The following is a 17,500-nucleotide window of genomic DNA, read 5'->3' on the forward strand; positions in this document are numbered from 1 at the left end:
GTGTGTGTGTGTGTGTGTGTGTGTGTGTGTTGTGTGCTTCACTGAAAAGCAGACGGTCAAACGGTCAGCTTGTTTTTGCTCTGACAGTCGGGCCAAGCAGGATGAAGTCAATCGATAGCACTTACCCTCTTCCTGTTAGAGTTCCCAACAGACTTGAGAGAAAGACGCAGCTCTGCAGTCGTCACCAGTGTGTGTGTGTGTGTGTGTGTGTGTGTGTGTGTGTGTGTGTGTGGCTTTGCGTATACATGTGACTACACACTTTTTGTGTATAAAGCATTGTGTCAGAGGCAGAGTAAGATTGAGTGCATTTATGTATTTGGAGCGTTATCCCAAGGACACGCTGTACTGCCATGGAGGTCCATTTTTCTTGATTTACTGACATCCATCTAGCTTCTTCTTTCTTAGGTTTGAGGCCTAAGTCTCAATTCAAATTACTCTAAAATAGTAGTCTGATAACCTTGAATCTGAATTCTGAAGATAAACTAAAAGCATAAAAACAGACAGGAATAAAAGACAGCGCACATATTCATGCATATACTATATATGCAGTGGTACTGTGGAAGTCCTACATATGAATTGCTCCTTCTCTATGTGCTATGGCATGCCTTGAAGTTGGGCAGGAAAGAGTGTCCTACAGGGACCAATAAAGTACCACATAGTTATTGAGGCACTTGTATCCATGCATCCTGTTTCCGGGCACAAACAGACCCAGGGAGTGGCAGAATGTTTACTGTAATACATCAGATGCTGTGTTTCTCTTCCTTTGAGCTTTTTTCTCTAGCAGGATGCACATGTTTTGCAACCATGACATCACTGGCATTTGAAGGACAGGATGATATTGAGCGCTGAGGTCAGATCAGCACCCACTTTGGCCTATCCACTGACCGCCTGTGTCCTGTACTGCTGCTTTAGTATGTGTTCGCAACATGCAAGCGTGGTTCGACCTAATTCATACTGCTGATTCTGTCTGAATTTTATTAGCAATTATAATGTTGGCTGAGGTATGTCTTTGGTTAAGAGACTGAAGCCAACTGATGCTTGCTCCAAGTTCGTGTCCAGCATCAGTTCCAGTGTTGTAGTTGTTTTATTTGGCTAAACAGGATGTTCAGCTGTGTTGTAATTGCAAGTGTTTTACTTTGGGGTGAAGGCAGGTTTAGCAATATTCCACTTGATGAATTTTGATAACATTTTACATTTTGTAGCTTTGGGGTTTGTATTCCAGCTGTGTGTGTTTATTCAGTATATGTCTGCGCATTTTTCTTACCTCTTCATCCATGCAGATAATCAAAAATGAAAGCCAAATTCTCTTTCTCTGTAACTAATAAAAGTGCAATACAAATTAAAGATGGCTGATAGAATAGTTAGTGCATGCATCTTTTTGTATCTATTGTCTATTTGTGTCTATTCAGCTGCCCCCAGATCGGCCTCAGTGTGAGGCTCGCCTCCGTCCTTCTGCCCTTGACTGACCCGACGCGTGACCTGTGTTTGGGCCCTGGGCCTCCTCATGGCTACTGTATGGGCTTGCATGCGTGTACATATGTGTGTGTTCGATTGTGAATGTGTGGCCAGTACAGGGTGGTGGGGTGTAATTTGCGCCCCAGGCTTGGACAGGACTGCTGCAGATTCCATCCAGGCAGAAAAAGCAAGACATGGGAGCCGCAGGGTGATCAGAGAGAGAAGGAGAGAGAGATAGAGAGCGAGAGAGAGATAGGGCAGGACAGCTGAAAGAGTAAGAAGAAGGAATGTTGGAGAGTAATGGACAAAGAGTAGCGAGGCTCTTTTTAACTGGGTCTCCGTGGAAGAGAGATGTCAGTCTGTGTCAGTTCGCTCCACTAACCAGCCTGTAGCAGGAGAAACAGATCTCTCCCTCCCTCTCTCTCACACTTTCTTGCTTTCTCTCCCTCTCACTCCCTCCCACACCATCTCTATCTACTTTCTTCTCTCATATCTTTTGGTGATAGCTGTTCTGCCTGAGTTGTGAGAAGCAGAAAGACCCCACAGCTCAGGGGAAAATAACAAGACTAAGTAAAAGACCAAGCAGTGAACCAGTATTTCTAAAAGGCAGGCAATGTGTAGTGCAGGTCCTCTCCTGATCACACTACGGGTGAGTGAGAACGGGCTGCTCCAAATGCTGTGGAGTAAGGCCCTGAAGGCAGGGCACGCTGCCGGCTCTGCCGCAGCATCTCCCTCAGTGTTGTGAGGAGGGCAGCACACAACTCTTCAAACACAGAAGGGATCAAATCTTCAAATCCCCTGGAAATGTCAACCACGTCTGAGGAAATGTCAGTAGAGCTGAGAACACACGCAAACATACATCGGCCCCGGCGTGTGCACAGACAGGCACTCGCACTCAAAACCATGGCAAGAGAGGCAATGTGATATAGGGCAGTCACATCCTGTGGGTGAAATCAGCTTCATCTCCTTCATTTTCCCAAATCTCAAGGGAGAATCACTGTATGCTTCTGGAGGTATTTATTCCCAACAATGTTGAAGTTAGAATCCATGGCATTTTCACATGAATAAACATCTGCTTTGCAACACTCTAACATGAAATGATGTAACACAACAGTGATTCAACTGGTAATGCCAGTGTAGTGGAGACAGAACAACAGCTGGAATTGGCACCAGAGGAAACCGAGGAATAATTACATGATTTATTGCTTGAAGGTCTCTCAAAAGTGTGTACTCAGCCTTAGCTGACTCTTAGGTTGGCGGTGGAGAGGTATCTCAAGGACTAATTCGTGAATTTGTAATTTCTTATAATAAACAATGATTCAGTTCCTTACTGTGTCCCATAACATAGATGATACAGAACACCTTGTGACAATACAACTGATGTAGTATCTAAACTCTTCATATGTAGATCCTTAGTTGCCTCAGGTGATCTCATCTGCAGCCACTGACATCATCCTTTGTTCCTATTGATCTCTCTTCACCCCCACTGACTAACTTATCGACATTCTCAAGTGTATTTCCTGTCTAGACTGTCAGCAGTGTTTATGGATGGCCCTGCCCCCTGGTGACACACACGCCTACACACATGTGTGGCCACCTCCTCTGCTTATTGATGTATCCTTTTGCTTTTGACTCTGTCGTCCTCCTTAATGAATCTGGTAGGTGTGTACAGATGTTGTGCAGGGCTCAAGTATTGACGGGCATGGCCGTGATGAAAGAGCTTGTCTCTGGAAAAGCCCCGGTCCGGTCACAATGAGTGTGTGTGAGAGGGAGAGAAAAAGAGAGTAATTGTTAGAGGGTGCATGTGTTTCTGGGTGATGTGCATGTATATCGCCTCATCACTCACTGTGAGGTGAGTGATGAGGGAGTGTGTGTGTGAGACGATGTCAACACTGCTTCAAGAGGTTGACAGGTGAGATATGGGTTGAGACAGGCAGATGATGAGAGAGGTTGTGACTGTCTTGACTGACAAGCCTCTCTCTCTCTAATGCACTCATACAGGCACACAAGCACTCGCACTTCTCACTGTGCAAGCCTGCGGGCCCTCCGGACTCTGCGCAGAGCTGCTAATGTCTTGTGATCCTTTGAGGGCATACAGTTCTAAGCACTGTTGTGTGATTTTGGCTGGCAGGCTCTCTCCGTGTCCTGCGACATCATCCATTACCAACTTCCTCTTTACTGATTAGAAATGATAATGCTGAACTGTGGAATTAACCTCAATTAGTACTACCTCTGTAGATCTTTCTCATTTCACCTCCTGACTCTTGCACTCCATTTTACATGTCCCTGGTCTATTCCTGTTCCATTCACAGGGCATATAACAACATGAGTGTGCATATTAACTCAGACACAGTTCTTCACTTAAAAAAGGAATATTACAACCATATCTTAGTTTTATTTAGCCTTCTAAGAAATTAAAAAATAATAATTTCTTATTTTTGCCATGCTAGCAGCATCAGTTGGTTGGTCCGTCACTTTGGTCAAGACTAGTTGGTTAAGGTTAGGGAACGATTGTGGTCTGGACCAACACAGAAAAAATTTCATGGTGACCTAAGACACAGCGTGGTTTTGCAACTCCACTGCAATTAATAAATGTAGAGCGTCATTCATTAAAAAATATGTTGCCTCAGAACATAATCCAGCCAGCTATTACATTATGTACAAAATGAATTTGCTGTTGCAGTTTAGGTGTATAGAAATGTCATTTCTAGGAATTGTTTTATGTTAGTATTATTATTTTCCCCTTACTGCTTTGCCATCTGGTTTGAGTTTCACAAAGATAAAAATTCAGTCGCAATCGACAGGTTGGCGACCCCTGCGGTACACTCTCATTCTTGTTAACTAAAGGACAATCTAATGTTTGCACCCATAATGATACTCTGTTTTGCAATATCATACTTCATCACGTCTCTTCCCAATTATATACGCAAAAATGAGTCATTTGAGAGCAATGATGGCAACAGCTATATGTGTACCATTAAATTTTGGCTTGGCCTTCCAGCTTGTGCTTTAAGACCAGTATGTCAAGTGTTACTCTCTACCATCTGTTTTGTTGGATGAGAGGACCAATAATATCTGAGTAATTAGATTGTAAAAGCTTGTGGCCCTGACCTGACAGAGCAGTTCAGACACTGTTAGTTTCCTCTCTATATCCTTCTCCTTTATACTTTCACAATTTAATATGCAGTGTGGGGAATTCATAAACATGCCCCTTACATGTGCACTTTAATCCAAAAAAAAAAAAAAAAAGAGAGCGAGAGAAAGAGGAAGAAAACAGACAGACAGCGCGGAGGCAGAAACAGAGAGTAAGACTCCGTAAAGGTTAGGAAACATGCAAACGGGTTTGTTCTGTACGTTTTCTGGAGTAGATGTAGGGCTCAGACATGACTATTTATATGCACTTTTTTTTATTACTTACACCTAATATGTTAGGAATACAGACTGGGAAGGCACACCCAACCTGTCTGAGGAGGAGGATAAGATAAGCTGGGATAGAAATGAATAAACCCAGTCTCACACACACACACACACACACACACACACACACACACACACACACACACACACACACACACACACACACACACACACAAACAACTCTCATGAGAGTGCCATTACTTTGGTGGCATAGCCACTACTGGGAGTGTGTTGGAGAGGTGAATCGTTAGTTTGAACAAAGGGCAATTTCATTGTTAAGTGCGGTCTGTTTAAATGGCTTTGAACTGCTGGTGTGGCAGAGGCAGCTGTCTGGGCTTGAAGAGAGGCCAGGTGGGCATGTCTGAGAGGCAGTTGAAGCAAACTTCCGACCAAAAACCAAACCCAGACCAGCCAGTGGATTTACATATAGGCCAACAGCCAAAATAATTGTCGGCTTTTGTGTCATAGTCACTATTGTGGTTTTTCGCATTGAGTCTGTAACTGTAGGAGGAAGCATTAATGCACCTCCATGCCACAAACATATGCATGTCTGTTTGAATGTAGGCACACAGACACAAACACACACGCACACTCAAAAAAAAGCACTAACTACTTCCCCCTGGCTCCTCATGAGAAGTCATTAGGAATGTGTCTGTGTGTTTTATTTTTAGCAGTGTGTGTTTAGGAGGGGTAGTGGAGTCTCGTCAGTCTTCAGGGCCCTCTTGCTCTGTCGCTCTGTGTCTCTGTCTCCAGCTGAGAGCTATGTATATTTCATAAGCCCATGGTGCCTTTTTGTCTTAAGATGTGCTGCACCTCCCCTGCCTGTCTCTCTGCTACTCGTCAATGGAGGGAGCCATCACAGCCTCTTTTAAACTCTCCCCCAATCCTATGTCTCTCCTCGCTGACAGCCACCCTCTGCTTCTCCCTCTTCTTTTCATGGTCAGCTCGTTTCTCTCCCGAAGCCTCATCCCTCTTTCCTCTTTCAGCTTCGGAGGGGAGCAGAGTAGAGCACATCCAAGCAGACTTTGGCTGTCACGACAAGTCGTTCTCTCTCTCTGTTTCTCTCCGTCTTTGATTCTGTCTGTCTGTCTGTTTTGCGGCTCTGTCACTTAAGGGAAGGGACACTTCTTCACCCAGCACTGCATCCCCTTTAGTTGTTGTCTTTTTATAGCAGAAATCTGAGTACTGTGACAGCAGCTAAAAATGGTTGCACCAATGACGGACTTAGATCAGCAGTTAATTGCTATATTTACAATATCAGTCTCTTCTTATTGTTTAGATTTGACTATTATGCCAATATTGCTGTTGTAGCCACAATAATGGTAGGACAGTTTTGTTCTGTAAAGTTGTCAGGATTAATTTAGCAGAATCAGAATCTGTATCTTGGGTTATTGGTAATTATACCAGGAGACTTATATTGCAGTCACTCATTGATTCAGTGGTAATTATCTCCACCTCTATCTTAGAAATGGATATCTCAATTTGGCAAAGATCTTCCTTTGTTTTTTGTATATTAGCCAATAAAGATTTTAATTATGTTTTTATATCTTTCAGGCTAGTGCTGTGATTGAGGGTGTGGCTGGAACCAGTAAGGAGGTGGACTCGGGTTCAGGGCCCTCACAACCTTCAGGTGACCACGCTCCTTCTCGCCCGGTGACCTTGGAGCCGGAGAAAGCTGACCAAGCCGACTGCCCACTTCCCAGTGAGTATTACTCTCCCAAATGCCGGAGGACAGTCTAAAATGCTGTTTTGTAATTTTGTTCTTTCCTCTCCCTGGTACATTTTCTTGATATTCTGTTTTTTTTTTTTTTTTAATAATACTGCCTGGTTCACTTAAAAGTCCTTTTTACGTGATGAGACTGTGTAATCCAAAGCATTTCACTTTACCACCAGTGTGATACTCGATAGATGTTAGTACACGTCCGTGCAGTTAAATTTCCCTTTTAGCTATTATCCGACCACTAGCAGCATTATCCAACATATTCATCATGTTTCATATAGCGTCTCTTGATCTTGTCAGTCTGTGTGGCCACGACTGCGAGAGAGACTTTCACTCAGAAGAAACAGTAGTAAAGGCTTCGGTTTACCCTTCATCATTAAACTACTAAGAACGAGCCATACCCTCAGAATATATACGTCTTCACTTAGCAGGCATCTTATTTCATATCTGCTTCTTTTTTCTCATGAAAGGTGTCCTCCTGACCGTGCTGTGTCGCAACACAGGAAGTAATGACACCTTTGAGCGAATGAGATGAGGTCTGAGGCGCCTCGAACACTCAAACTGAAGAGTGGCAAAATTCTTTTTGAGTTCTTCTTTTCTGGCTTGCTCTGTCATTTCTTCTAACGCCTCTTCCTCTTATAACTCCGAGAGTCCTCCATCAACATTTTATTCTATCAATATACAGTATACCTACAATACCTATCACCCTCTCACCCAAACTAGATTAACTCTTCGTTCTTCATCTTTTGGCATTGCAACAGTCAATCTATAAAAGTTGCTGTGTGAGAGCAGAGAAGATGATAATGATTTCCCTGCAGTTTGTTTTGCAAATGTGCAGGGGATTTGATCTCTCCACCCAACTTCGACTGTTTCATTTAATAGCGACTGCACTTCATTATTAACAAATAAAAACCAGCAGACCCAACCTGCGCATAAAACATACACACAAAAACTCTCCAGCATATGTACACCGACACTTGTCAATGTTCACACAGATGCACATGCTTGAACACCATATTTCACTGTGTTTTGAGACATCTGTTGTTAAAAGTTTCAGTTTATTTCTTTCAGCTGCCAACCTCAATCCAGAGCAATGAATTATAGGTTTTACAGTATGTAGGGTTCAACCAGAAAAGGTGAATGGGCAGGGTGTGTGGTTAAGAAGAGGACAGTAGTGACAAAGTAAGAGTGAGTGATGAGGTAGTAGATGTCATGATGAAGCAGGCACGGGCACAAAAAATAAGTGACGTGCGTGCGTATGTGTGTGAGTATGCCCTGAGGGAGGTCATCACTACAGTGGGTTTTGGAGCTCAGAGCGTTAATGTGGAAAGTGCTGCTGTCTCCTCTTATCAGTGTAGCTGGACTTCTTTTCACTGGGCATTTCTTCCCTCTCTCTTTTCATCTTTCTTTTACACAAACATTTACACTTATAAACACAGGAGTTTTGTAAATCTAATTTTCTTAACTCACCACCCTTCTTTTTTCACTTTCTGACACTCCTGTTCGCAGCTCCCTCCCGCACAGGCTTCTTTTTCTCTCTTCTCTGAGGCTATTTCTGTTTAGCCGTGAGGGCCCCCTGTCATTTACAGAAACTCATCTCCAGCTCTCTTTCCAACTGAACCCCCACACACACACCACAGGCACACTAGCTCAACCACAACACACTCAAAAGCACTTGGTTAAACAGTCATGACAAAAGGAGCCACCGCACACCCACAGACATACACACGTACATGCCGAAGACTGGACTTTCCTCCCAGTGGTCTAGCGTGGGTTGAAAACAGGGTTTTCATGAGTTATTAAGTGCTCTCCATCATGTGTGTTGCGCTGCAGCTCACACTGACATGACACGGCCCATTTCCCCTGCTCAGGCTAGAAACGTGACACAAGACACGCTCGCGGTGCTCACACAGAAAAGAGTGGAGAGATGCACAATCGGTCATGATCTTAAGACTGTTGGTTTTAAATCATTAAATGGGTCCCTGTGTAACAGCTCGAGTGAGGCTATAGGGAGAGGCTGATAAGTTGAGACAGATGCCGTTACACAGTCCTGCTGTCCACCGCAGTGTACTCTCTGCTGGGTTTTAATTGTGCATGTGTGAATATTTAATGGTTGTAGCTCAATTTTAAATGTTTGCTTTGACCATTGGTATACAGAGAGAGGGAGGGAGTGGACTTTCACCCTGCACCGTGGTTTTAAAAGGAGTGCATGTGGGTATTTGAGAGTGTGAGTATGTCAGACACAGAAATGTAAAAATACAATCAGATCAGAAATGTTTTGAAAATGGATAAAAGAAACAAACAGTTCTCATTTTAAAACATCTACACTGCAGTCCATCATGAGCCCATATCAGACAGGGTTCAGGCTAGAGGGGAGAGGATGTGACATTTGGGCTGACCCATGAACACATTCACTGAAAGCTTCACATTCATCAGTAGTTGCTCAGGCTCAAAACAACCATGCAGTCGATACATCATTATTAGTGGTGAAGGGCCAAGGAGGGAAGGACACACAGGACTAATATAAAAGGTACAATGTACGGTGAGGAAATTTGTACCATTGTGCCATTGTTCTTTTTCTGCACTGCTATAGCATCTATCATTTTTACCTCTTGTGTGAATTTAGCCCTTTCTCAACATTTGCTTCGTCAAAGTCTTCTGTCCTTGATCTTTCATACAGAGCAAATATGTTTAAAGATATGCATGTTTATGTTTGTGTGTACATATGTGTGTGTGTGTGTTTTTGTCTCAGAATTACACATGCTGATGATGTGATTGTCATGAGAAAAGCTGCGAGTGTGTTTTGATTGCAACGGCACAGCTGGACTAGGCAGACTTGGCAGTCTTGTGCGCTTGGCTTCTGGCCAGTTCAATACAATTACAATTACCCACTGTGGGAGCATGGAGCACCACTGAAGATGGGGTGTGGGCGCTGGTTGGGGCACAGAGGGGGGGTAATTCCCAATATCTGGCAACCCACATTTGGTTGGGAGGAGGATCAATGTCTGAGCTGTTGCTTTAGCTGCTGTGGTTTCACATTAACATTTCACATTAACAGTCTTGCATGAAGAACACAGCAGTCAGGTTCAATCCACAAACAGCCATGTTCTAAGAGCAAATATACTGCACGCACACACATTAAATCAGCAACTGTCTGACCAAGAGAGGGTGATTACAGGTGGCCATCCCTGCATCTATTGTCCAGAGAACAGACCAGCAGGTGGAGAGATGAGAGGAGCAGTGCCAAAAAGAATACAGCTGAGGGAGGACAGGAGCAGAGCGCTGAGAGGTGGGGAGGGAAGGTATGGTGAGAGGAGCACAAGGACACTGAATGGAGAGGCGATGGGGGATGTGTTTGGACAGAGAGATCGGAGGGTGATAGAGGAGGCACGGAGAGGAATGCCACCGCTTGCCCCCCCCAACATCCCCGCCAATCCCTCTCTTTTCTTATTTTCTTTTGTCCCCCTCAGTAGGGATGGGAAGAGGATGGGCTAACTTTGAATGACAGTGACAAGCTTGCCACAGCTCCCATGAAACACAGCAGATGGAAGTGTGTGTTTGTGTGTGTGTTCGTGTGATTAAAATGCCACTGGAGACCAGGGTATACCAAGTCCCTTGGCAGCACCACGCTTGGCAGAGTGCCACCTCACTGCCCTCTTTTTCCAGCCCAGCAGAGTGGGCGTTGAGGTGTGTTTGTGTGTGTGTTTTAAGTGAGGGGAGGCAGTCCCAACAAACAAATATTAATTCACAGTGCTTCCATTGTCTGTTCCGCTATATCTTTTCTTTAAGGAGCAAATGAGCTGGATGGCGTGCGTGGCTGTTTTTTCATCCATCTATTTGAGTAATTCAGTAATGTAATGATCACAGGATTTTTGAGAAACAGAGCTCTGTTCTGCAGTGTGGCGCCAGTCTTGGCGGGCATGGGGAAATCAGTCAGGAGACAGTGGGTTTGGCACTGTTCCATGGTTATTAGCCACTCACAGGGTGGGCACGGGGTTATGCCCCGACTCAATCACTCACTGTGTTTGCATTTGTGTGTTTAATGTGTTTGTTTGTGTGCATGTGTGTTTGTGCGTGTCTAGCATGTGAGTCAGGATTCTCCTCTGGTCACACTGACCTTATTGTGCAGTCACTCCTGGTTGATTTGTACCCTTTCCAACACATTCCTCTCCCCGAAAGGCTGAGAAACAGGCTGTTAACCCCCCTCCCCCGTCATACTCACTCTCTCTCTTTTTCTTCCGCTCTCTCTCTCATTCTCTCTCTTCTTCTCTCCGGATGGGTTTGATTTAGTGACTGTGTTTTCCATCCAGAGCCTGGGAGCCAGAAAGAGTAGACTTGGGGAGAGACCTATAGATTCACAGCCAGCGGAGCACGTCATTACTTGGCCATAGCTCATCAGCAGATACATCAGCAGGCTGGAGTGCTAATAGATGCGAGCTGTCGCCGTTCAGGAAGTAATAAACCTCTCTTCATTTCATCCTCAATAATTATTTCCTTCTCACAGATTGCCTGAATTGCACTAAATGATGACAGCAAATAGCATCTGAGTGTGTGTTCTGTTATTAGAGGGTGAATACTTGGCTGGATCATATATATATATATATATATATGTGTGTGTGTGTATATATATGTGTGTGTATATGTGTATATATATATATATATATATATATATGTGTGTGTATATGTATAGGCTTTGTGCAACATGGAGCAAGGAATTCCCTTTTTGGACTTGGGAGTAGCTGTATTTAGGCCTTGGTGAGGCCACCCGATGTGAGGTTAAGGCTCCGTGTAGAGCAGTGAGGTCAGGTTACAGACATGTTTCAGCAGTAGCCCTCAAAAAGATAACCACTTAGTGAGAGACCTCCAGACTTTGACCTTTGACCGTACATTCACCAGGAAACAGGTGTTCAAGCAGGATTAAGCCCCACTGCCTGCACACTCAGATCTGGCTGCAAGCTGTGTTGTGTGTCCATGTTTGTTTGTGTGTGTCTCTTTTTATTTCTAGCAAATGACAACACCAAAAGAATCTACGGCCTCAAAAGGACTAGAGGGTTGAGATTGCTCCATATATCCAAATAAGTAAAAGGGAGAATGCTTGAACAAAAACACAGTTTTATCAGTGATGTTATCTAATAACTGAGCAACTGGATTAATTTATGTCCTTTTGTTTTTCCTTGTGCTCATGTCGTGTGTTCTCTCTCGTCCCCATTCTGTATATCTCCTTTCCTCTCCCTCTCTTTCTGCAACTCCATAACTTCAATGATTCCTTCCTCCCACCCAGCCAGCCTCCCTGTCTCCACCTCCACCTTCTCTTCCTCCTTTCTTTGTGCTCTTCGATCCTTCTTTCCCTCCCTCTCAAACTGTCCTACACTGTCAGGCGACTTGGCTGATGCTAAGTGCTTTTTGCTGTCTCTCTGCAGGTAGGACTGTAATAAAACTTGTCAGTGGGAGGCATGGGTCACACTGTCACATGCTCTTTGCCTCCTCTCTGTTAACTCCTTCCTCCATCTCCTTCCAACCATCCCCCCGTCCCTGTTACCCCCCCCCCCCCGCACCATTCTCTTCCAAGATCCTCTGCTTTTATTTTTCCACTCATTTGTCTGCCTTTTCTTCCCCATTTCGTTTTGCTCTTACCCGAAACTGTGCTCCTTGACTTGTCTCTCATGTCTCTCTCTCTCTCTGGTTTCCTTGCCAACGGCACTTTCAGCAACATGATGAAGAAGAGCAGCAACAGGAGACACCCCTCTCAACATAACAACCACAAACACACACACATACACGCACACTTACACACACATACACAGGCACAGAGACACACGCAATCCATGTAAATGACTCCAGGTGAGGTTGTATTGTTTGCCCAGCTGCTCCTGCTAACCAGCCTCTCCTATTCCATAGTAAACCAGAAGGCTGCATGGAAATCAGCTTCCTTCTCTGTTCCTCCTTGTCTTTTTATGTTTGCACACAGGGTGTGTGCTTGTATGTTCATGTATATGTGTGTGATTGACACTGCACATTACGGGCATCTAAAGGTTAGAGCTTGTACATTATTTCCATGCATGTTTTCCTGGTTTATTTATAGACATATTCTTATTCTTGTGTGTGTGTGTGTGTGTGTGTGTGTGTGTGTGTGTGTGTGTGTGTGTGTGTGTGTGTGTGTGTGTGTGTGTGTGTGTGTGTGTGTGTATGTGTGTGTCTGTGGCTTCTAATAGAGGTGGCTTGTACACCGGATCTTACCTGTTCAAGCCACAGGATGGCAATACTGAGCCCCCTCTTTAAAGGAATCCTTCTCTACCACCTCCCACAAGCCACTGTTCATTCACATGCACACTCGCACATACATGCACACACATGCACACACAGCCCTCTTTAGTCTGGGTTGGCCCAGGCTTGTATAAGGTGACAGAGTGCAGTGAATAATTTAGTCCTGGCCATGTTAATGGCTGACAGTGAACATGGCCTCTCTACTTTGCTATTGGTCCATTACTAGTACTTTCTGTTTCACTTTGCCTCTTTCTTCCTCTGCACAGTATCTAAATGTCAGTTTTTTCTAATCACGGTTGTATTATATTATTATAATAGTAATAGTAAATATTTAAGGGGTTATATGAATTTGTCATTATTTCACCACAATTTTTTTTGGTTGTCCACTTATGAAAATGTTAATAACATTGAGAAAGTATCACCTTCATCTCTTTTTTTGTCCTTGTTATGTTCCTTCACCCACCTTGGTGTGCAAATATTGCATTTTTAAAGTTGCAGTAATGTATATTGACTTATCCTGTTCAATAGTTTCTTTCTAAGCTATTTAAATTCCCCCTTATGATCAACAACTAAATAAAATAAAAAAATTTCAATCACCTCAAAGAAATATATCTTAAAATGACTTCTTTTCACTTCCCTGACCTCATTATTACTTCTTTCTGGTACCAATGGTCACCATTAGCAAAATAATTTCATAGGTCTTTTTATTTTGAAATATGAAATATGTGGATTTTGTCTTGTGCCAAGGGCAGCTCAAGCCTTCTATGGGGTGGCAAAACTAGATGCGGGACAGGTTAATTCACATTCACTCTTGTATTTACATCTCTGGATGTATTTAAAATGGTAATCGGTTACTTGGTTTTCCATGGGGTCAATAACAATATTAATTACGCACTTATAAGGTAATCATTAGTTAGAATCTCTGAGCATTGTTAAATTCTGTGACATTTTTATCTGCCTAATTCATCTTCATTTAAATATATTTTCCTGTTCTCATATATTTTACTTCCTCTTGGGTCCCCCTTTTCTGTTTTTCACCTCATCCTCTTATTCCCCATCCATCTGTCCTCATTCTCTACATAAACTGTTGAGCAGATACACAGGAAATGTGTGTGTGTGAGGTGTGTGCATGTATGTGTGTATGTGAGTGCGTGCGTGCGTGCGTGCGTGTGTATGTATGTCTGTCCGTCAAGGACTATTAATGTTGTGATTTCCCCACTGGGCTTCAGTTCTCCATGTGTGTGACGTGGGTGAAGAATAATATGACCCTAGCACTAATGCAATCACATACACTAAACAAATTATAGCTCCCCTCCCTCTCCATCTCTCTCTCTTCATTTCTCTCATCCTCAATTCAACCATGAGGATGTTCCATGTGGTGTACGTGGTTTTCAGCTTGTACAGCCTATGTGTGTTTTCGTTGGCTCTGCCTCGCTCCATTTTTCTCTCTGATACAATCAGTATGAGTGCGTTTGGTGCTGTAGGAGCCATGAAGCCTGGCGCGGCAGGCTGCTGCAGCACTGAGGTCTGGCCAGGCTCATACAGACTCAACAGGGATTGGGAGTGACGTGTCCAGGGTGAGACACCCCATAGCTGGGACTCCCCACCAGCCTCTCTGGCTCCAGCCTGGCTGATAGAGTCCAGCTGGGCATGGAGAGGAGGTGCTCCATCTATCTCATGGCCCCCTCTCTCTTGAGCATCTGTCTGTCACATCAAAGTGTTCATCTCCTCATTTCTGCATTCCTTCTTACCTTTGTTGTTCTTACCACTTCTTGTAAAGTTCATCCACTTTCAATCTTCCTGCCCCACCTCCTCTTCTCCCTCTCTCTCTCCTGCTGCTTTTTTCTTTCTCTCCACAGCAAATCATACATTTACTCTTCACCCTCCTCTGCCTCCATGTCTCTGTCTCTCACACACACACACCCACACACATACACACACACACACACACACAAACACATCCAGAACCCTTGAAGTGGGGTCATGATTGAGGCGTGCTGTTAATTAGCCGGCAGTGGTTGTTGTAGCAATGCGATGGTAGGGTGTAATTAATTAGGTGGCATGTGCACAGTAGGAGAAAAAGAGGGAGAAGAGAGTGGGTACGAGAGAAATACCGGCTATCAGTCCTTGTTTTATCCTCTGAGCTCAGATGAGTTCCCCTAATGAGAAAAAATGAGACGCTCCCAACCAGGGAAGAAAGCATTTTGTCCTTTACATGTTCTCTCTGCCTCTCCTCTGCTTGTCGTTCTGTCACTGCCTTGTTCTCTTTTCATCTGCCTATCACATCCAGGCTATTGCTGGTGGGGTGCCAGTGAGTTGGAGTCACCAGACATACTGTATATCTCCCACAGTAGAACGAGCACAGCTTCTGGGACATGTCCAGACACATTATTACAGTGGTGACAACTATACCACACAGCAGAGAAGGTATACCTGTGTATCAGAAAAGTGCTTGTATTTTTGTGCATTTGTTTGAATTCCTTGGGCTTTTCGAAACGCCCTATCGTAAAGGCTGTTTGCGCTACTATATGTGTGGTGGTTTTGTTTATGAGGAAAATGAGGAAGAAAGAGAGAAAAAGAGCAAGAAGGAGGGAGATGGAGAGATCTCAAAAATTCATAGAAAATGTGGGAGGGAGGCAAGAGGTGCACAAACACTCGGAGCTCTATTGATCCTCTCTTCAGCTGAACACTGACTCCTTGACCTCATTCTGAAGCACCTGTGTGTGTGTGTGTGTGTGTGTGTGTGTGTGTGTGTGTGTGTGTGTGTGTGTGTGTGTGTGTGTGTGTGTGTGTGTGAGTGTGTCAACAAATGTGTCTGTAAAGCTGCAAAGGCCTAACCATAGCGCAATGTATCTGTTTACAATAACCGCAGAGAATCTCAACTGGTGTCAACCTGTCCGCTTTAACTGCATCAATATTTAGACTAACACAATGGCCCGCCCTTGCACCACACTCTTCCTGCATGCATGCATCCTGCACCCCCCTCCCCAACATACACATTTACACAGAAACTCCTCCCATCCCAGTGTAAACTGATAGTTTAATGGCTGCCTGGCCTGTTTTGTCCTATGTGACTGAAACTGTCCTAGCTGACAGGTTTATGGACAGTTTGGCAATGTCAGCGGAGATGGACAACTATTTACAGCCCAGTGTTAGACACTTCGGACACTAGCAGTTAGCATAAATCCCCTGGCGGGATCAGCCAGTGGATAATACACATTGGTGACAATGCTCTAACATAAATCAACAAACACACTCTGTAGACAGCAGGTGATCACTCAGTCCTTTTTAACCTTGTTAATGCTACTGTAGACATACAGACATACCTCACAAGCAAACGTCACACACATGCTGTAGATCTGTATCTCAGTTATTTACGGCCCCCTGCCACCACGTTAACAACCGGCACTCGCTTTTCCTCCCTCCGTCTCTCTCTCCCCGCCTTCACCTCTATCTCTCATCCCCTTCAACTATCATTTAGCTTTACGAGGTGTCCTAAAAGAAGCCTGAGATGTGCAACCCTTCCTCCTTCCTTTTATGTCAGAGATATTGATATTCCCCATAAGTCAGACGTACCTCTCTCTGTTACTGAGGCGAAATTGATGACAGAAAGGTGTGACAGGAGGGGAGTGGAGCTGGGAGGGAGTTATAAGAGTTTGGCTCTGGATGCATTGGAGTCTGTGTTTGTGTGAAATGAGGCCTCTACAAGTGTGCACTGCATACAAACAGACTTATTAAGGCAAAGAGAGGAGCTGAATTGGCAAGGCTGCAGGTTAAGCAAAGGAGAAGACCACTGATCGAGACAAAACTGAGAGAGAGACAGAAATGTGGACAGATAGGGAGGAAGGGAGAGGCAGATCTGTTTCTTTCTTTATGAGCTTTCCCTCTGTGTATGATACTGTTGCTATAAACAAGAGGTCGGCTGAAAAGAGGCTGTTTATAAGGTCCATCTCTCAGAGTGAGCATATCATAAAGCCTATGAAATCCTGATCAGCCTGCCGTGGTTTGTGTGTCTTCTCCGCGTGTGTTCGTGTTTGGATGTGTGGTTGTGTTATCCATCAGAGCCATTAGCAACCATCTGTCTCACACTCTAACAGGAGAATCAAAGCCGAACTGTCTTTGCATTGTGTATTATACTGTGTTTGTTTGTGTGCCTATGTCTATGTATGCTCGTCTATATGTTGCAGCAGAAGGTACAGCACAACCTGCGTCTACTGGTGAGACTCAGCAACGGCATAGCATTCTTACTATCACAGGAAACACACCTGGTCATCGTTCACCACAGAGCTTATGCTTACATCGCTCTGTTTTTTCTCAGTTTTTTGTGCAAACTGTATTAGTATTCAGTGGGTGCAGCTACAAGGGGAGATTAGAGTAATCTCACATGAAGACATACTAAATCACCTTCACCATGTGGTTGGTCCAAGGTTGAGTCATGCTAACTTGCTCAGCACACAAAATTTTGTTTCTTCAGATGTGGCAAAATGGTGTGATTAGTAAGCTTGTTTACTGTGGATTTTCTTTTTTGTATACTCGTCTTGTCTTCCTGCGTATGTGTGTGTAAAAGTGTTTGTGCGCTCTGACTGCTGGTGTTTTCTTTTTTTTTGTTGTTTTTTCTATTCTACTGGGGATAAAGAAAAGGTT

General features: G+C 44.1%; 1 protein-coding gene across 2 annotated transcripts in view; it reads left to right on the top strand.

The window, feature by feature from the left end:
• The window catches only part of gse1 (Gse1 coiled-coil protein), a 173,678-nt gene that overhangs the window by 47,114 nt on the left and 109,064 nt on the right, over window positions 1-17,500 (top strand). For both annotated transcript variants that reach the window (XM_040123897.1, XM_040123907.1), the window contains exon 2: window positions 6,427-6,574. In XM_040123897.1, coding sequence (XP_039979831.1) covers window positions 6,427-6,574 — 148 coding nt within the window. The remainder of the gene's footprint in view (window positions 1-6,426; window positions 6,575-17,500) is intronic.

Source organism: Xiphias gladius, chromosome 1, assembly GCF_016859285.1.
Source record: "Xiphias gladius isolate SHS-SW01 ecotype Sanya breed wild chromosome 1, ASM1685928v1, whole genome shotgun sequence".
Taxonomy (NCBI): domain Eukaryota; kingdom Metazoa; phylum Chordata; class Actinopteri; order Istiophoriformes; family Xiphiidae; genus Xiphias; species Xiphias gladius.